The sequence below is a fragment of the Lytechinus variegatus genome, chromosome 4 (assembly GCF_018143015.1).
Source record: "Lytechinus variegatus isolate NC3 chromosome 4, Lvar_3.0, whole genome shotgun sequence".
Taxonomy (NCBI): Eukaryota; Metazoa; Echinodermata; class Echinoidea; order Temnopleuroida; family Toxopneustidae; genus Lytechinus; species Lytechinus variegatus.
This window is the reverse complement of record NC_054743.1, coordinates 21,054,251-21,075,632: the sequence shown is the minus strand read 5'-3', so window position 1 is coordinate 21,075,632 and position 21,382 is coordinate 21,054,251. Positions and strand designations below refer to the sequence as shown.

Here is a 21,382-nt window from a genome sequence, read left to right as displayed (position 1 = left end):
GCATGATCACCTGACTTTCCGGAAGCTAAAGCGGCATGCATGAAGCGCGCGTAATAAAAGAAGTTTTTAATTTACCGGCGCGCCAGCAGGCCATGCATAACATCCTATGCAATATAGCACATGCACGTGCGCTGTACCAAGAAGTAACTGTATTTGTCAGGAGCACTACAATGTGGATGAAACTCAAGACCATCTTCATAATATAAGACTTAGTGTATATTGCCAAGCCACATCTAGATCAACTTCATTCTGAACAAATTGGTAAGTGATATCATGGAAATAATTCATTTTGTACTACCGGTACAGGTTTAGGGAGCTAAATCCAATCATTTTCAAATGAAGAGTTTTCTAAGTTGCCATGGCTTGGCTGCTACTAGGTTTTAAATACAGTAGAGGCGCACGGCCAATATGGGAGACTCTCTCCAATAGGGGAGACAATCTCCCACATTGGAGACTTGCTTTGCAAAAGGACAAAAGAAACAACACCAACAAAAACAAGATTTTTTCCACCCCAAATTTTGTCTCAGAATTTTGTCAGAAGCCCATTGGTTTTGTGTGTGATTGACAAAAAAAATCCTTATCAAAACAAAAGTAGATGGTGAATTTTTAAAGTAGACGGTGAAAAGGGGTAATTTTTCATGAGGAATCTGCTTATCACATTTTTATTTGCCGCCAAGGTAATCCTTTTGCAGCAAATGTAAACAAAGGAAATTGGTCTCCCAAACTGGAGACTGTCTCTGAAATTGGATACCCAAATTCTTTACAAAAGTCTCTTATATTGGAGATAATCTCTCTCATGGGAGACAGTCTCCAATATTGGCCGTGCGCCTCTACTGTAGTATGTAGTATGGTAGTGGATCGTATTACCGAACACTTTTCATGAATTTGATCATATCAAACACATTATTCCAATAAAATTCACCAAACTTTCACCATTAATACACAAATACCTACAAAATATAAACATGCAGAAATTTTGCCGAAATTGTTTTTCATTTTTACGACATCAGCTTCCAATCGGACCCCTCTTATTTTGGTCACTTGAAAAGGTATCGTATTACCGAACGTGTGTTTTCTATGGGAAAAGTTGGGAAAACAACAAATTCACTGATGAGCTATTTTGACCATATTTTATTGTTTTGAGGATATAAAGACTTCGAAATTGTGTTTTTGATAATTTTTCATCATTTTTCTATTTAAGTTCCCTTTGGAAGGAAGTTGCAAAGGTTTGAGCGTATTGATTATTTTCTGACGCATATGATGCGCGCGTTCGGTAATACAAGGCCGGTCGGTAATACAATCACTCACTATACTAGTTGGGCGATTGACTAGTACTAAAATTAATTAACTATCATTGTCAGGTGATAGTAACTAATGTAATATAACGTAAAGTGGTTGTGTTACTGTTAGTCATGTTGCAAGTAACTTTACGTTAGTCAGATCTAACTCAACTGGACGTTACATAGGACAGCATGTACGCTTTTTGAGAGAGTACTTCAAGGTTCAAACTTCAAGTTTAGGATCTAACTACCCTGTTTAGATCTGTCTCTCTAGTGTCACACCGACAATCGTCTGAAACGAACACTGCATGAAATTCTTGTCAAAATACGAGGTACATATGCGAGGGCCGTTTAGATAAGAACAGACATCTGCGGTAATCGTGACATGCGCTGTGATCGTACCTATTCCAGTGAGGGGAAAACGCGTGCTCAATCAATTCTGAAACATTTCTATTTTTCATGTTTTCCAACTCCTATCTATTTATTTGATTTTGTTTTTTTATCTTTTTTTTCCTTTCAATTTTTATTTATCTCGTTTTGATATTTTAATCTTTTTATTAATTCTTATGTATATTTTGTTCTCTCCTTTCGTTTTCTTCTTTTCTTAAGTATCAAATCTGATTTATTTCTATTTTTTCAATTCTTCTCTTCTTCAATTATGTATTTCCAAGGAGCTGTGTTGGAAGCTCCTTGGTATTTCATTGTTTTGAGTTTTCTATCATATTTTCTATTCTTTTTTATTCCTTTGTTTTAATCTTCAATCTTTTCTTTGTTTTAATTTTTCTTCTATCGATTTTTATGTATTTCTTTGTTATATATTTCTTTCATCATATTTTCTTGTATATGTATTTTCTTATTCTAATTCTTTCATCATCTATCATGTACAATGTATCATATTTTGTTGTCCTTCCATTTTCTTTTTGATTTCTTATGTATTTTTATGTGTTTTAATTCTTTCATTCTCTTTTCTTTCAAATCTTATGTATTTTTTTTTTCTTCAGCCAGTTCTGTTTATTTTGATTTTTAAACTCTCTTTAATCTTTTCTTCTATTACTTCTTATGTATTTCTTTGTTCTGATTTATCTTCTTACTTTAGATCAATTATTTTGTATTCTGTTTTCTTCATTCTTTTTTTCTATGAAATCTTATGTATTTCTTTTTTTTCTACTTCCATATTCTTTTCTATAATTTCTCATGTATTTCTTTGTTTCATTTCTTCTTTCATACAATAATTTTAATCAATTTTCTTATGTATTTCTTTTTTTATAATTATGTCTTGATTCATCTTTCTTTTTTCTTCTCATCTTTGTTTTTTGTTTTCCTTTGGTCAATGTCAGTCAAGGGAGAAAGCGCGCGCTGCACAACGATCGCGATAAAGGACTTCCATTTTCTATATGCCGCGTTTACGTTGTGACCGTTTAGATCCACAGTCCAACTGTAGATCACTCTGTTTAATCTTGCGATTGTGCTAAACTGTCTAGAGTGAAGATTCCCTCAGATTCGTGCTTTGTGCCGAGACCGTTTAGATCTAACGACTCGTCTAGAACAATCTACGGTAGCCTTCGAAGGGACACTAGATTTTCGGTAGTTCTAATCAGGATATTAATCTGTAAAAATGAAATGATCAGCATAAAATTCTTGAAGTTAATGTTTAAATGATGAAATGATCATGATTTATTAAATGTTAGATGGTTTGTGCCATCTTGTGTTGAATCCTGACGTAAACGAGAGCATATAATTAACAAAAATATCTTGCTATGGCCCATGCTGACCTGACAGATAATGTTAGGCTAGGCCTAACTTTAGACTAGATCTATATGTTTGAATTTATGTGGCCAGGGAACATTAAACTAGGTGATTCTGGCTTCCCATCTTGTTTAGGTAGATTGTGAAGTTCAAGACATGCTAGAGACTAGAGCCAGAGTTGAGTCCAAAAACACAAACTTAGTCTTAACTTCAGTTGAGGAGAGGCTAACTCCGGAAGACCTGGAGGGTAAAGAAAAGCATGGTACTTGGCTTTGGCTTACTGGTAGCTTTGCCTTGGCTTGCAGAATTACAGTAGAATTAAGACTGAAGATAATCAGATCATGGTGATGAAAATTCTCGAACATTTACCATGAGCATAAGTTAAAGAGAAATGCCAGTAGTTGCAGTAAACACTGATTTCATGAGAAAATCTGTAAAACCAGGCTTAATTGTCAGAATATCATCGAGGATCTAGATCTGGTACAGTTACATAAACTGAACTTTGTGAAATCTTGAAATCTACGCTGAAAAATGTTCACACTTAAGATCACCAACACAGATATGCACACGTGGGACAGTGTATTATTATTGCTGAAATAAAGACCTGATGGAAGTGACCGAATCCACGTTGTTGGTTTTTTTTTTTGCTTATTTCTCAGCAATTACACAATTTCTTCCAGAATCCTTTGGCACATATTTTTTATTCATACAAACAGACACTTGGGTGGTCATTATATTAGATTCTGTAAAAAGTCATTTTGAGATCGTTACCAAAACTGGAATTTATCTTTAACACAAGATGCTTGTGTGCCACTAGAAATAGAATGAAGAAAATTCAAGAGTAAAAAAAAAAGTGATGACACAGTAAGCTTAGATGATAAGATGGGAGAATTTCATTTAACTTTAAGTTTGCAGAACCTATCTGTTTTATCAAGTAGTGTTGTATTGATTGATCTTAATCCTGGTTACACTGTATGCAGGTGTAAATGTAAACATTGAGATTTACATGAAGGTATTTTCTTTTGATCAGACTTATGCACCTATACATGTAACTTCAGTTGGAAATATATTTCAGGTCAGAATTCTATCATAGATCATATTGAGGATTTGGGATTGATGACTGCCCTTGTCTAGATTAAGGAAGTTGTATCATGTTGCATAACATCATGAAAAGTAGGTTGAGGTGGTTTCTGGAAGAATCAGATAATTTGATGTTGGGCAGAAAGAAGGACTGAAATTGAGAAAGGCAGATCGTTTTGGTTCTTGATCTTCAAAGTATTCTGACACATTTCATTTATTCAATACTTTCATTAAAAACATTGTAGATATATGCACACATATAAAGGGGTATAGACATAGGGATGTTAGGAAACATATAGAGCAAGTAATACTATGTACAAATAAAAAATATTAGGAGAGGCAGAGCCGTATATTAAAAGCCGATCTCCATAAAGCTCAGTAAAGTCAAATTTTTCAATTCATTATTAAAGTTATTTTAAAGAGTAATGATGTCTTGGTGTGACATAAACACGCTAGTGTCATCCGCAAATAATATTAGCTCAAAAAGTCCTGACATATTGCACATGTCATTCACAAATAAAAGAATTAATGACGGGCATAATATTGAGCCTTGGGGCACTCCACACCTTACTGCCATCATCTGAGATGCCTTGTCCTCTATGATTAGGATGAGAAATGTCTTTTTATGGAAAAACCAAGTTGTGGGTTTAATTCATTGCAGTAGTGTCAGCTTGTGCATAATCTTATTGCTCTCTCCTTCAGAGAATATATTAATTCACATAAACAGAGTTGTCAGAGATGTGCCAGCTGCAGATTACCAACACATGCAAGGCAAGGCCTCTAAGATGGCTGTGTGATGATGTCAGTGCTCGAGGTCTGTATCAAGCTTCTTGCAATACACTCATCCTATACTAACCTGGCAGTAACAGTGCACTTCCATATGTAAATACATATATTTATCTCTTTTTTGTAGATTATAGAATTGTACCCTGATATTGAGACATGACTGATAAAGTTCTTGTGATTGGTAGTGGAGGAAGGGAGCACTGTCTGGCATGGAAGCTAGCCCAGTCATCACAAGTAGCCCAAGTCCTGGTTGCCCCAGGAAATGCGGGCACAGCCAACAGTGAGAAAATTACAAATATGGGTGAGTATCTCAACCTGCTCTCTAAACTCCCATAGGTTTTGAATAGGGATTACTGTCTGGTACCAGGAGTCAATCAACCGGTTAAACTGTTAGCAGTAGGTAGCATTATTTATAAGGTAGCACTGTAGATTGATATTTCACTTTCATATATGTTTCTTCATTACAAGTTTGTCCTCAAAAAAATGCTGTAAATGCTTATGAGCTATAAATGTGGTAAGCCAGTCAAAATGATTTATAATGCATGCTTAACAGTTGTATCGATTGATCATAATATCAGTTATACTAGGATGCATTATGTGGCCATTTCAAAGTGTATACATGTAGGTGGGTTGATTAGTGACTTGTTACCACAAATCTATTAAGAGCAAAAGAAAGTGTGTATTTCTCTATTCAATAATGATTTAAGTTTTTTGAAAGTGGCAAGATTTTAAGTTGAATACCATATTTTCTATCATATGCTATCTAAGTTGCGTCTTCCAGGTCATAACTGTTTTTGTTGTCTGTGCAAAATATTCTTGGGTTAAGTCAATTGCAATTCCTCATGTTAATTGTCTTGATTTTACTCTTGATACCATCAGGACCAGATGTTCCAACAGGTAACTACCCCGCCCTAGCCTCCTGGTGCCATGAGAACTGCATCAGTCTCGTAGTGGTGGGACCTGAAGCGCCTCTTGCTGCAGGAATCGCAGACGACCTCGCCGAGGCAGGCATCCCGTGCTTTGGACCCACGAGGGCAGCAGCCGAGATCGAATCTAGCAAGGTCTTTGCCAAGAGCTTCATGGATCATTGCAAGATTCCAACTGCTAGGTGGAAAAGTTTCACAGAGGTGGAGGAAGCCTGTAAACACATTAATACGTGAGTTGTCTGATTAGGCGTAAAGAACAATATTGAACACTTGTGATGTTTCTGATATAGTGTAGAATCAGATAAACTCTGAATATGATCTTTCTGCAAATCTACATTGTACAGATAAACTTGATGCAGAGGCTTCGTGGTACACTATATATCTATGTTGGGCAATGGACATGTAATTGGTTCTGACAAGCACCCTCCAGATTGGACTTCTCAGCAAATGTGATCTGTCTATCATCTAACTCTACTATGACCCTTCATATCTAATCAGAGACCAACACAATAGCCTACCAAAACCCCAGAGAGTATAAATATCCCCTTTCTCAGTTGTGCTCATTTTCCATAAAACACCAAGAATTTATGTGCTGAAATATCAAGTTTGATTGGTGCATTTTCAGGAGTTGCTCAAGAAAGATACACTGTATAGAGTGAAGCCTCTACATTGATTTAGAAGATCCTCCATGGGTCACCTTCCTGATCCATACAGGTTTGATCCAGTTGGAACAGGACCTTTACCTACACGTAAAGGTCATGTAAGAAACTCCTACTTATTTTTTCTACTTATTTATTTCAGAAGACTAACTCAAGGTTAGGATTTAATTGATCTTCAAGATAAAAATAAAAAGAAGAAAGATTAGTCACAGACTATCCTATACCATCTGATTTCTTTTCAGCGCCCCCTATAGAGCCTTGGTAGTTAAGGCCAATGGGTTGGCCGCTGGTAAAGGAGTAGTCGTTGCTTCAACTACAGAAGAAGCTTGCGATGCTGTCAGGAACATTATACAGGTGAGTTTGGATGACGATCAGAAATCAATTGTTAATTTAGCAATTGATTGCAATAAGTATGATTGAGTATGTGATGAAAATATCACTTGCTATCAGGCCTTCTTCACTGCAGATTTCCAGGAGGAGCTTGTTCCCTTTGTTGGGGATGCAACATTTTCTTGATCCATTTGTTCTTAATTTTTGGCAAACATTCCACACTAGTTCTTGATTCCCAAATCTGTATCTTAAAAGAGATGAATACAATACTTTCTAGAGGAAATATAGAGCCCTGACCTTAAAAAAAAGAGTTACTGTGCATATTTCAATCTCCGTGAGCTCTATACATCATTTTTAGGGGAATGTCTTAGAGAAAGCCTCACTTTCAATATCATTGTGATTTGTATAATATTTCTGTTGTATTCGTGCTAGTTTTATTGAGAGGATATCTCTTAAGACTTTTTTTCTGTCGTGTCTCCAGGATAAATTATTTGGTGCTGCAGGAGATAGTGTCATCATAGAAGAACTCTTGGAAGGTGAAGAAGTTTCAGTAAGTTGAGAATTACATAAGATATAATGAGCAGTTATAACTTATAATGCATTTAGGGGTATTAATGCAACTTCTGTGAATCCCTATTTTACAGTTGTGAAAGCATCCACTGTAAAAGTTACATACATATAGAATTTTAATGATACAGTGAGGGTCAGCATTGACCTTTTGTGGCTAGTATTAGGCTGATATTTACATCAGCACAGCATCAAACTTTAAAAAGAAGCTGAACCTAGTATGGATCTCATTGGATGTTGAGCTGTTGATGATGTGATTTGGAAAAACTTTGTTAGCTCTCTTAACTGTGTTAGAGCTGGGTAAGGAAATTGCAATTGCACTTGGAATCACACAATCTAGCAAGTAACAATCATCCATCTTCTCTCCCAATGTGGTGCCATAGTTTCAAGTAATGTTGGGAATTGGTGCAGATGATGTATTGGCTCAGAACAATCAAGGCCAAACTCTGTTCAAGTTCAGGTTTATTTATACTGAGCAATCGTGAAATGATATTATTTGGCAGGAATTATGATATAATTAGGATCCACAAAAACCAGAGCTTTGATAGCTGTCATAGCTCAGAAATACAGCTGATGATTATTAACACCTTTCTTGTTATTATTTTTGTCCAAATTGATCATTTTTATTGCTAGATTGAATTTTTATGTCATTGTTCTTGTTTTGATTACCTCTTACATGATCCTCATCATTATTACATAGGTTCTGGCATTTTGTGATGGTAGCCATTTTGAGTCGATGCTTCCAGCACAGGATCACAAACGGGTTGGAGAAGGAGACCATGGTCCTAATACAGGTGGAATGGGAGCGTACTGTCCTTGCCCACAGGTATGTAATTTTTCATTTCCTTGGGGGATGGGTATCAGATATTTTCACATTTCGTATGAAATGATGATCATGGAACAGTTTTTTTAATGACATTGATTAAATTTGATTTGATAGTTAGATCACACTTAGTAATGTGATTCCTGCATCACAGAATCACCTCCCATGAATTTCAGAAGGGATGAAAATATTGACCTATCTGTTTCTTTAACTATATATTATAAGCAAATTGACATACTTTACTTCTAAATTTTCATCAAATCTTTTATGAAAGTGTTATTACTAAAAGCATGAAGAAATGTTTCTGCACCAACAATGATATTTTCATGATTATGTAATATGTCATTAATTAGAATTTTTTATTTAACAATTTTACATCTGAAGTTTTGAATTCTAGAACAAGTATATTATTCACTCTTTGATGGTCACATACTCTGTAGCACAAACAAGTGTTTGTTTAAGGGACCTTGTCGAAAGTCAGAGCTGCGTCTTTCCCACAAGAAATTTGCAAGCAGCATTTTATTACAAATCATCACAGTCATGATGGACAAACCAAAGCTGCAAGATGCATTGTTTCCTTCAAGCAGGTTTCCTGCTAAGAGACGTGGCTTAGACTATTGACAAGTTACCTAATTATCAAGAAGAGATTTGAATTTCAAAATGTTTTGTTCGTGTGATTGCAGGTATCAAGGCAGGTTATTCAGCAGATAGATGAGGAGATCATTCAGAGAGCAGTAGATGGAATGAAGGAACAAGGGAGGCCATACAAAGGTGATTCTAAGTAATGGTTTTAGGGGTGGGAAATTTTATTTTATGATATGAAATATAAAAAAACTGGGAAAATAGGAAATCAATTTTACCAGGCATTTTCTTTAGGGCTTTTTAAGTTTAAACAGGAGGAAAATATTATGCCATCAGGTAAATATATCAGAATTTAGGATTTTTTTTTCTGCATACAGTTTGTGAAAAGGTACTTGCATTTTCAGTATCTTTGCACTATATATATGTCACATGTGTTGTATTTTGATGACTCTTTCCAGAAGGCCAATTCTTGACAGTCCTTGTGAAGCAGGTGAATATTCTTGTATCTCTTTGTTATTCATCCCACGTTAATAATAAAATAATAATAACGTTTCATTTACCCAGGGTAGCCACTTCAGTTAGGAAACTGCTCTACCAGCAGGCCCTGCATAACATAATATGTTATTATTACCCTTCTCCGATCTAATTGCTGAGCGCCTAGCAAGAAGGTAGAAGGTCCCATTTTTATAAGTCTTTGGTATGACTCAGCCGAGGATCGAACCCACAACCTCCCGTTCATGAGGCGGACGCTCTACCACTGAGCCACCAATGATACTGACTGCCGTGCAACGTTTCTTTTGTGTGACACGTTTTGAACATAATACAGAATTTTAGTCCCATTTCTTTCCCATTGCTCAAAACTGCCAATCAATAACAGATGTGAAGTTATTGATTTGTTACTTGAGAGTTGTGAAATCATCTCCGAGATTTGTGGTTTGTTTCCATTATTAGGAGTCCTGTATGCAGGCCTGATGATCACCAAAGACGGCCCGAGGGTTCTGGAGTTCAACTGTCGCTTTGGAGACCCAGAAACCCAGGTCGTTCTGCCGTTACTGAAGAGTGATCTCTATGCTACCATGAAGGCCTGTGTGACTGGAGACCTGCCCAAGGCCAAGCCGAGTTTCCATGACGACCGATGCTGCGTGGCGATTGTTCAGGCCAGTGGTGGCTACCCAGCATCGTACAAGAAAGGCTATGAGATTACAGGTAGGTCTGGGTCGTGTTTTTATGATTGATAAAGACAAGAATTTGATTTTAAGAAGCCATAGATCAATTAAACTTCAGAACATAATGATATATTTGGCTTGTTTCATAAAACTTGGTATGCCGACTTAGGACCTTTTGTTGCAAGATTCTTAAATCTTGTTTTTTCAAGAAGTTGTAGTTGTTGTCTACATGTCACACTTTCCCTTGGCTCTGCTAGTAGGTGCCAAAGGAATGGGCAAACTGTTTGGTACTAGCACAGCTACAGAATTTACTGGAAGGTAACATAGTAAACTATTCGACTACTTTTGGGGCACCACTCATGATAAGAAAAGGGTTCACTCTCTTAGACTTTTCCATGTCACATGACTCAGGGATGGCTCACCACAAGGCAGTGGCTGACGCATGGAGGGTAGGTGCATCAAACCCATACAGGCATCGGGAGGCCTACCCAATGCCTGTGTCCAGAGATGAAAGGAAAAAGGTGACAGAACCCCAAGCCTATACCTGTACCTCAGTATGGGGTTCGTCTTGTCAAAATGTGGATGTATTGGTATTTACCACAAATCAATATCACGGAAGATATGACCGTTCCACGGGGCATTCAAGGAGTTCCTTGAACTTTGGAAAGAAAACTTGATATTAAGAAGATATACATCTTGGGAGGTCAAGGGATCTCATCTCCCTACTTTGGTGAAGAACCAGCCCATCAACCTCCATTGTAAATTGATTTAAATCAATCCTAGTTTATCAAGGTTTACTTTTATAGAGCTGCCAACTAGTACTGATATTCGGTGTTTGGTACTGAAAAAATAAGAATACCAAGCGTTTCATGCTAAACACTGATTTTTAAGATTTTCAGTTTTATAGGTTATACAATATTATTTCTTTAAAAATATTGATTTCCTCACCAAAATACTGAATGTTAGCTTAAAAGATAGCAAAATGCTCTTGTTGAGGTTGGCAGCTTTGCCTTTGGTCTATTGCGAAAGGTCTAAACCTTGAAATACAGGCTAGATGGTAAGAATATGGTCCAGATAATTCTTGGATTATTGCTACATCCTTGTTACAGTACAATTGTTTTAATCCCTTGCATGTGACCAGACTTGGGGGTCAAACTAGTCCATTTGCATATATTCTTTACAAAATGGTCACAATCGTTTTATCTCTTCCATTTTCTATCCTAGGATTGGATGAGATAGCCAGCCAACCGGACATGATGGTCATCCACGCAGGCACCGCTGTCAAGGATGGGAAGGTCGTGACTTCAGGTGGGCGTGTCCTAGCAGTGGTAGCCTCGGCAAGGGATCTGGTGACAGCAGCCACCATGGCCAACGAGGGGGCAAAGACAGTCAAGTTTGAGGGAAGCTTTCACAGAACGGATATAGCAAAAAGAGCATGCGACTTCCTAACTGGTAACAGGTACAGTCAATCTGCTTTAGTGATCATTTGTATATAAGCATTACCTCTCTCTAAAGACCACAATTTAGTTTTTTCTTGTATGGAACTCCCCATTAAATCATGTATTAAAGAAACCTGGCCATTAAGACCAAATTTCTCATATCCCCAAGGTGGTCAGGAACATTTTTGTCCAACAGCTTTCCTCGAATTTCTTTGGCTGAGAAGCTCTGGTACTATAGTAACTCCCGCATTAGGCAGGACTTGTTGGATGAAATGTCCATGCATTCATAAAACCCTCCCCTGGTTTCACTGCTTATGGAAGCATTTGAAATCATTTTCAGGGAGAGTGATAATACTGATGCATTTTACTTTATTTCCGTGCAAGCATGTGAATGATGTGAATACCATAGATTTATGATTTAGATAAAAAGCTATGCACCTTTTATTTTATGTAATATTTGTTAGCGAAGGGGTTGTTTAAATTGTATTTTTATTACAAGAATCATACATTGGCGTCCAACCCCTCCAAAATTAAAAAGTCTTATATCTTATCCCAGGGAGGTGTTTCACAAAGATTTAAGTGTGACTTAGAGTTGCACTTAACCTTCAGCTGCATGCAGTATATAACGCACCATCACGTCAGGGTTCCATTGCAGAAAGTGTTGCAATCAATCGCAACTCAAAAAAAATTCAAGCGCAACTTGATTTTCAACCAATCAACAGCACGCATTTGGGACTTGTGATTGATTTTTTTGACTTGCGGTTAAACGCAACTCTTTCTGCAATGGACCCCTGATCATGCACACTGCCTTCAATCGGATTAAATATTAAATGACATGTGTGTGTTGGCAATTAAGCATGACCCTAAGGGGGTGTTGCAAGAAAATACTTGCGATCAATTGCAAATTTTCTGTTGCTATTTGACAAGTGATAGACCAGTTTTAACGGTAGCAAATCAGATTACACTCCTTGTTTCAAAAACGCATATCGAGAATCAGTGGTAAATTCACAAGTACTTTCAAGACTCTTGATTGATTTAGGGACAGAATGTAGACTTGCAATTGATCGCAAATTTTTGCAACACCTCACGTAACTATTTGTGAAACACCCACCCCACAGATCATCAGGTTTAACATACAGTGGCAGTGGAGTTGACATCACAGCCGGAAATTCACTAGTCCAAGCTATCAAACCTCTAGCCAAAGCTACGGCCAGACCAGGATGTGATGCTGCCCTCGGGGGGTTCGGAGGGCTCTTTGATGTGAGAGCTGCTGGCTACAAGGACCCTATCCTAGTATCGGGTACTGACGGCGTTGGCACAAAATTGAAGGTGGGTTTGACGTTTTCTCCTCGTCATGGAGGATGTGTATTAGGCTTCTTGTTTTTTTTATCCTAATGGCTTATGATTTCACTAGTTTATGTTTTTCTGACCTGTAGATGCATTTATTCATTATTCAAATTTCAAACAGAATTCAATTAAATTAGCATATATTTAATTTTTGAATAAAAAAAATGCAAAATTTATGAAATGAAAATGAAATGGAACCTTTATAAATAAAGCCAGGAAGCATTGTAAAAGCACAGTTCCCACAACATTGATTACATGTTGAGAAATTATAAGAGACCATCAAATTACAAAATGCATCTCTTTACAATTTGAACAAGGTATTGACTAAATTTTAAAAAGAATACAAAAGCTCTCCAAGAAATTTATCCATTGGTCCATGAGTTTCACTGTTTTTTCTTGACTCTGATGGCAGGAAAATACAGTGTTCGTCATCATTTGCAACAGTTATGAAACTGATTAGCTAAGCTAAATGTACCTGCAACTACTCCCATTTGTCTTGCAATGGGTAGTCAACAAGGAATTGGAAATCACAACATTTCATCACTTGACAAAGTGCAGCAGTAATCCGCCAAACAAGGTGATCTGCTCTTCCTTATTGACCACCTATTGGGAGAAAAAAACAGGAATAGTTGCAAATATCGTTATCTCCAATGAATAATATCTTTAGCCTTGTTAAGCTAAATTTGTTGGTTTTAATTTCAGATTGCTCAAGCCTGCAACCTTCACCAGACGATAGGCCAAGACCTGGTTGCCATGTGTGTTAATGATATCCTAGCCCACGGAGCAGAGTCTCTCTTCTTCTTAGACTACTTCTCATGTGGAAAACTAGAAGTGGGTGTGGCAAGGGACGTGGTGGGAGGCGTGGCCGAGGGGTGTAAAATGGCTGGCTGTGCCCTGCTTGGTGAGTGAATCCGTTAGCTTAAACCTGACCTTCCTAGGAGAGATCTAGACCGCTATGAAAAGTGTTTTGCCAAAAATTGTATCAATGCTGTGCACCTGTAGCAGACCCAATCAGTATGCAAGCAGAAGTTAATATTTGTAGTGTCTTCTAGCAATAGATAGTCACCTTGCATCATATCTAAGAAAAAGATGATAGTAATATGTCAGGCAGGAGGTCGTCGAATGTGAACAAGGATGCAGTATCCATTGACTTATGGTCACTATGCTAAAAGTGGGGTATTGATATTGACAGTGTTGGAAAAAAAAGTTTGAAGGTCTCTTTATATGCAATAACATATCATAATCATAACTGTGCATGTGAGAGTTGAGGTCATACATAAATCTTTGTGAAACATCCCAGATGTTGACAGTGCCTTTGCATTCAAAGGATATGCTTTTACTTCTTGATTCAGGTGGTGAAACTGCTGAGATGCCTGGGATGTATGCACCCAACGAGTATGACCTTGCAGGGTTCGCCGTGGGGGCGGTAGAGAGGGGTCACATGCTCCCGAGGGTAGACGAGATCCAAGCAGGTGATGTCATTCTGGGCGTGGCATCGTCTGGTATCCATAGCAATGGCTACAGTCTGGTGAGGAGGTTGGTCGAGCAGGAGGGACTGGACTTCAAGGATCCTTGTCCTTTTAGAGATGGAACCACCTTGGGTAAGATTGATATTCAATTTAATTCAATTCAATTTCACATTCATAACAAATACATATCAATATAATGCAATGCTTTTCAATAATAATAGTGACAGGATCAGAAAGAGCACAAAGTACCAGCTTATTAAAATGACCCTTGGCAGTTTACCGGTATGAATTTATATAAATGGTTACATTTAGACCCAAGCCCAGCAACTCACACACACTGAGTCGGTGATAAGGTCTGTAAGAATCTTCAAATCTGAAGGAGACAGATGAACCTAGGCTTTGTTTTACAAAGAGTTTGATTGACCAAATTTCCCTATCTCTTATCTATGCAATTCAAGATCAGTCTCAGTTTTATTACAGTTTATATGACACCTAGATAGATCCTTGTAATTTGATTGGTTGTTTGATATCGTTCATTCAGCCCATTTTGCAATGATGTCATCAACCGTGCAATTATGGATCCATTCATTGTGCGATTTTGGATCCATATGATTTTGTCCATTGCATGCGCGCACCCAGACTGCAGCTGCAGGCAGTGCGCATGTTGTAATGACGTAAATATCAACAGATCGAACTCGCATTGCATGAGCATGTTTTGCATCAAAATTCATAAAATTTATATGGAAAAAAAAAATTAGGTGTCATATAAACCAAATACTGAATGTTTAATACGTGCAATGGATCATTATTTCATCTTTCACCTCAAGTATTCTGTCCATTGCACTCATAAACATTCATTATTTGTATACAATTTTTACTCTATGGAAGACAGCCCTTGTAGGAGGAGGAAATAAGTTCATACTGTTTTTCATTCTCAGGAGAAGCACTGTTGACACCAACCAGAATCTACTCCAAGACCTTACTCCCTGCCATCCGGTCCGGCTGCGTCAAGGCTTTTGCCCACATCACCGGTGGGGGCCTACTGGAGAACATCCCCAGGATAATGCCTGGCTCCATGGCTGTCCAATTAGATTCCTCCAAATGGGAGATTCCATCGGTGTTTGGGTGGATCTCACATCACGGAGGGGTGGAGGAGATGGAGATGGCCAGGACGTTTAACTGCGGCGTTGGGGGCGTCCTGGTGGTGAGATCGGAAGATGAGGGCGCTGTTCTAGAGATGATGAGACAGAGCGGAGAGACGGCTTGGAAGATTGGACAGGTGGTGCCGAAATGTGGCGGTGAGAGAGACAATAAGATTTGTCTTTTCATTTTTTGTAAATTTCTCTACAAGGGAGTGCTAGTTCTCTGGATTGTACCTAATTTCATGTCAGCCTATCATGTCATAATGGTATATACTTTAGGTGATTTTTATTTAGTGTATATGTTTTGAACTATATTTTGTATTGTAATTTGAAAGAGTAACGAGATGGTTGTTTCATAAAGCTGTTCATTATTTACAAATGACTTTAGCCACAATTTTTTACCCCTGTGCTAATTATATTCCTATGTAATTGACATAGCACCTATGTTCCAGTCAAGTAACTTTACAAATAGCTTTATGACACACCCATCTGATTCACTAATATCACAATAGTATTCACCTTTTTGTTTTCTTTATACTACACCAGATGGAGCAGGAGTATCAATCTCCAACCTCTCCTCATCCCTGGCCCGATCTTACTCCCCTGCTATGAATGGTATCCAAGAAGGCGGAGCTGAGAGGAAGATGAGAGTAGCTGTTCTCATCTCAGGCACAGGTTAGTCCACGAGAGCCCTGTAACATAAAGCTAATAGCGATTGATCGTAGGGACGATTCTTAAAGTAATGATCAATGCAATCACTCATATAAGTCAGCCCCACTGTCAATCAATGAGCTTTCTGTTATAGGGCTCACAAACTCTATTTTGTGTAAGACCATAATATGTTCTGCCTTGTTTATGTCTGTTTTCTTTTGATGTTGAATGGATGGTTGCCATCAAAATTACCATCTGTTATATTCATGTATCTAGTTGATAACAGCAATATAGCAGTCACATATCTGTCAGTATGTGTCATCATTTATGTTTTTAAGGTCATACAGGTAACTTTGCCAACCAGTGAGTCATCTCTTTCGGTATCACAGAAATCTGTTCACTTTAGGGGAAATTAGATTTAAAAGATGTTTATGAGGCATATTTTGCATAATCAGGGGGAGGTGTTTCATAAAGATTTAAGTATCACTTAGAGTCAAACTTAAAAAGAAATTCCAGTAGTTGCAGTAAACACTGATTTCATGAGAAAGTCTGTAAAACAAGGCTTAATTGTCAGTATATCATCCAGGATCTAGATCTGGTACAGTTACATAAACTGAACTTTGTGAAATCTTGAAATCTGCGCTGAAAAATGTTCAGACTGAAGATCCCCAACACAGATAAGCGCACGTGGGACAGTGTACAATTATTGCTGTGAATGTCTGGCCCGACACCCTACCCGAATACTGTGCTTATTTGCTGATTTCTCAGCAATTACACAATTTCTTCCAGAATCCTTTGGCACATATGTTTTATTTATACAAACAGACACTTTGGTGGTCATTTCATTGGATTCTGTACGAACTCATTTTGATATCGTTACCAAAACTAGCATTTACCTTTAAATGCCGAGTTGTGTGTGTTATAAAAGGCATCACTGCATTGGTCAGATTATGCAAAGATGATACTGGGTATTTATCAGTAAGATTGCGCGTAAGGTTTCATGTACACATTGGCATTTAAGTATAGTCATCTTTGTGAATCCCCCTCCCAGGTCTGAAAAACCTGCTAGAACTAGGGTGAATATATAATGTATAAAAAGTTGACTTGTAAATTTACATTGTTTGACTTTTTAACAGGTACAAATCTTCAGGCCCTCATCAACCACACCAAGGATCCAAAGAAAGCGTCTAGAGCTGAGATCTGTCTTGTTATCTCTAATATTCCTGATGTATTAGGGTTAGAGAGAGCAAAGAAAGCTGGTATACCAACTAAGGTAAGAAAATATTCTTTTTTTAATCATTATCAGGGAAATTTCATAATACATGTATGTCTGATCCTCTATATAGGGCACTTTTCTGAAATAATCTAAAATATATAGTGAGTGACATCATTGACTCTCATTCGCCTATCAATAATCACCTTGTGAAAAATAATTGAAATTTTAAAGTCACTTCTTATTTTACTTCAGATTTCAATTGAATCTTCAGTATTTTAATTGTTTCTTCTCATTTTATTCAAAGAAACTTTTTGTTGGGGAAGGACTTTCCTTTTAAATTCGAAACAGTTTTTCCTCAAAATGGCTACAGATAAAAGAGTAAATAAACTGGAATTTATTTCATTTTCAAATTCATATCTTATATTCAACAGGTTATATGTCACAAAGGCCTAAGCAGAGTAGATTTTGACATGAAAGTCCATGACGCTCTCCAAGCAGCTAATATAGAATTCATCTGCCTTGCCGGTTTCATGCGTATTCTCAGTGGAGAGTTTGTCAACCGGTGGCACGGACGTCTCATCAACATTCATCCCTCCCTCCTGCCATCCTTCAAGGGAATGAACGCCCACAAAATGGTCTTAGAGGCTGGAGTGAGACTTTCAGGATGTTCGGTTCATTATGTAGTGGTAAGTGGTTTCTGTTCTTGATAAATAGAATGATTTGTGACTGTCTTTGCTATGACTCTCTCTTCCTCTCTTCCCTCTCAATTTTCTGCCCTTCCATTTCTCCCTATGCTTCTTTTTCTATTTCGCACTCGAATTTTACTAGCCTGTAATTTTTGTCTCACCTGCATAGCAGAGTGAGACTATAGGCGCCGCTTTTCCGACGGCGGCGGCGGCGTCAACATCAAATCTTAACCTGAGGTTAAGTTTTTGAAATGACATCATAACTTAGAAAGTATATGGACCTAGTTCATGAAACTTGGCCATAAGGTTAATCAAGTATTACTGAACATCCTATTAGAGTTTCATGTCACATGAAAGGTTATTTTGGTTCAATGAACTTTGGCCGAATTGGGGGTATTTGATGAATTACCATCATAACTTTGAAAGTATGTTGGTCTAGTTCATAAAACTTGGACATAAGAGTAATCAAGTATCACTGAACATCCTGTGCGCATTTTAGGTCACATGACCAAGGTCAAAGGTCGATGAACTTTGGCCATAATGGGGGTATCTGTTGAATTACCATCATAACTTTGCAAGTTTATTGATCTGACTTTTGAAACTTCGACATAAGAGTAATCAAGTATCACTGAATATCCTGTGCAAGTTTCAGGTCACATGACCAAGGTCAAAGGTCAATGAACTTTGGCCATAATGGGGGTATCTGTTGAATTACCATCATAACTTTGCAAGTTTATTGATCTGACTTTTGAAACTTGGACATAAGAGTAATCAAGTATCACTGAATATCCTGTGCAAGATTCAGGTCACATGATCAAGGTCGAAGGTCATGTGAGGTCAATGAACTTTGGCCACATTGGGGGTATTTGTTTAACTTTGGCCACATTGGGGGTATTTGTTGAATTACCATCCTATCTCTGTAAGTGTATTGGTCTAGTTCATAAAACGTGGAAATAAGAGTAACCAAGTATCACTGAACATCTTGTGCGAGTTATAGTAGTTTTCAAAGTCAGCACTGCTGCTATGTTGAACTGCGTGATGCAGGTGAGACGGCCAGAGGCATTCCACTTTTTTCTTCTCATTCCCTATCTTCTTCTTTGTTTGGTATAGCTGGCAACCAGTCAAGAAATTACTTTTTTTGCAACTGCTTTTTGGAGCTTTTTTTTAAAGAATTGATAGCTTTCAATTGCATAGCTTTGATTCAAAATGATTTAAACATTCACCAGTAAAATAAATACATGTATGTATATTTTGTTTGTAAATGAAAGCTTCTTTTAATTGTATTTTACTTATCTCCTGTTTAACTTTTTGTCGTTGGACTTACTGCTTAGTGCTTTTAGTTTCTTCGTATTATGAATTTGGTTTTCTAACCATAATTTTATATTTTTATTCTCTATGAACAGGAAGAGGTAGATGCTGGAGCCATATTGGTCCAGGAGTCCGTCCCTGTGTTGCCGGGGGATACGGAACCAACCCTACAGGAGCGTGTGAAGACAGCGGAACATGTCGCGTACCCTCGTGCTCTGGAACTGATCGCTAGGGGTCAGGCCTCGCTGGGGACAGAGGGAAAAGTTGTTTGGAAGTTTGATTCATAGCGGGATTGTTTTATGCGAAGATGGGGAAACATTGTTTGAACTTTGAACCGTAACAGGATTGTCACCCCTAAGGTGGTGTGACCTACTTTGAAGAACACTCCTTGACATCACCTTTACGTAGATCACCGAAATTGACCCATCAAAAAGGACATTTTGACAGATGGATCTTGTTTGACTTTTTGTGTGGCAATCAATGCTTGCTCATCAGGCAAATTGATGTTATGATCAGATTAAATTTGTACTTTTTGAACATAAAATGTCTTTATAAATAAGTTTATCATACTTTGTATTTTGAATGCAAGGAGATTTTTCTTTTGTTGGCACATTTTCTCTCATGATTGAATAATAGAAAATATTTGTAATTTTACTTATTAATTTCTTCTGGTCATTCCATTGAAGTGAATAATGTATTCATGACACATTTTTAGTGTTGCCTAACATCTTTTGGGGAAATGGGAAGTTTTCACAAAATTGCACAGAGTGTGCTTGTTTTGGAATTCAATTTATTTTGATTCAATGATTGCTTAAAAAAAATCTTTACAGACAACAGACAAAGGCTGAATTAAGCAAGTCTATGAAATATTTTTGTGAAACAAATTGCACATTGCATCATGAAATCAAATTGAATTAAGTTTTACTGCTATACAACATGAAATGTATGTCTTGTCAGCTGAATTGGATTTATTATGGTTTGTATCTATTTGTTTTTGTATTGTAGACAGTAAACTGAAATATTTAATAAGAGGTGGTAGGTTAATGTCCTGTTTTCAAACAAAATATGAAATATTTGGCCTTTTAATAATCATGGGGATATATGACATTGGTCCTTTACGAATTGGCCAGAAATATTGAGTCATCTACTTACTATCAATGGATAGTATGAAATCATGGCCTATAGGTCCATCAATCTTTTGAGTGTACTTTTAATCGAATCACGAAGCTATTGAATATAGAGAATGTTTTCTCTATGTAAACCAGTGCCATCAGTGGCAGAAGGAAGGAAGTGGTTTTAAAATTTTTGTTAGTTTTTGTAAATCTCTCTTAATACATGTCCCCCATTCTCCTCAATATGACAAGAACACACTTGTCGAAACGTCAAGTTTGGGTGATCCTTTTCAGGACCAACATATGCCAACGAAAGAACACAAGGTGTACCGTGAAACCCACTACAATCATGTCCCCTAAAACGGTTATGGTGTGAAAGATGTGAACAAGAAATGTGTTTTATTTGATAAATTTACCAATTATACAACAAAATTCAATTCAAGTGTGTGTCCAATCAAAATAGAATGTCTGCAATTCTGCATATTTTGTCCTGTTTGTAAAACACATGCATGGAATGGGCCGTAAATTTCAAGAGCTTATCTATGTCAATAACTTTCTACTATACAGATACCAAATATGTAAAAAATAAGTGCTTGAACCAACTTATTATCAGGGTGAAATTCCCCTTTACTCGGGATTCTATTGTGGGAGAGGTAAAAAAGTTATGTTTTTTAAAGAAAAATGTCACCTTTGCACGTTAATAACCCACTGCACTATTCGTTAAAGAGTAGGGGGAGACCCCGGTGTAGTGGTCCACCTGCACTCCCCTAATCAGGTACATTGGGAGAAGAGACTTGCGGGTCATAGTGATTCAGTTTGCTTTTCGCCTTCCAGGCACAGGTGACGCCAATACAAATAATAATAATGGTAATAACCTGAACATTTTTTTTGTCTCATCCATGTACTTTTGTGATGTACAACAAACTATAGAGTTCATTTCTGATCAATTTGCTGATCCTGAAATTTCAGTGTCATACTGTACATCATTTTGTAGGGTAAATTATCATTTGGTCTACTATCACTCCGTCAACTTACTGTGTGGTCTCAACCAACATGCTTGAATCCTC

The 21,382-nt window shown here is 37.3% G+C and overlaps 1 protein-coding gene across 1 annotated transcript; it reads left to right on the top strand.

The window, feature by feature from the left end:
• The first annotated feature begins 86 nt into the window (after positions 1–86).
• LOC121413605 (trifunctional purine biosynthetic protein adenosine-3-like) lies at positions 87–20,001 on the top strand. The gene is made up of 17 exons (XM_041606494.1): positions 87–261; positions 5,020–5,193; positions 5,772–6,048; positions 6,720–6,831; positions 7,289–7,357; positions 8,075–8,200; positions 8,881–8,968; positions 9,731–9,985; positions 11,170–11,404; positions 12,503–12,713; positions 13,434–13,632; positions 14,084–14,332; positions 15,139–15,498; positions 15,889–16,017; positions 17,130–17,266; positions 17,641–17,895; positions 19,299–20,001. The coding sequence occupies exons 2-17, from the start codon at positions 5,049–5,051 to the stop codon at positions 19,488–19,490; spliced, it is 3,039 nt and encodes a 1,012-aa protein (XP_041462428.1). The 5' UTR covers positions 87–261; positions 5,020–5,048; the 3' UTR covers positions 19,491–20,001.
• The last annotated feature ends 1,381 nt before the right edge of the window (positions 20,002–21,382 follow it).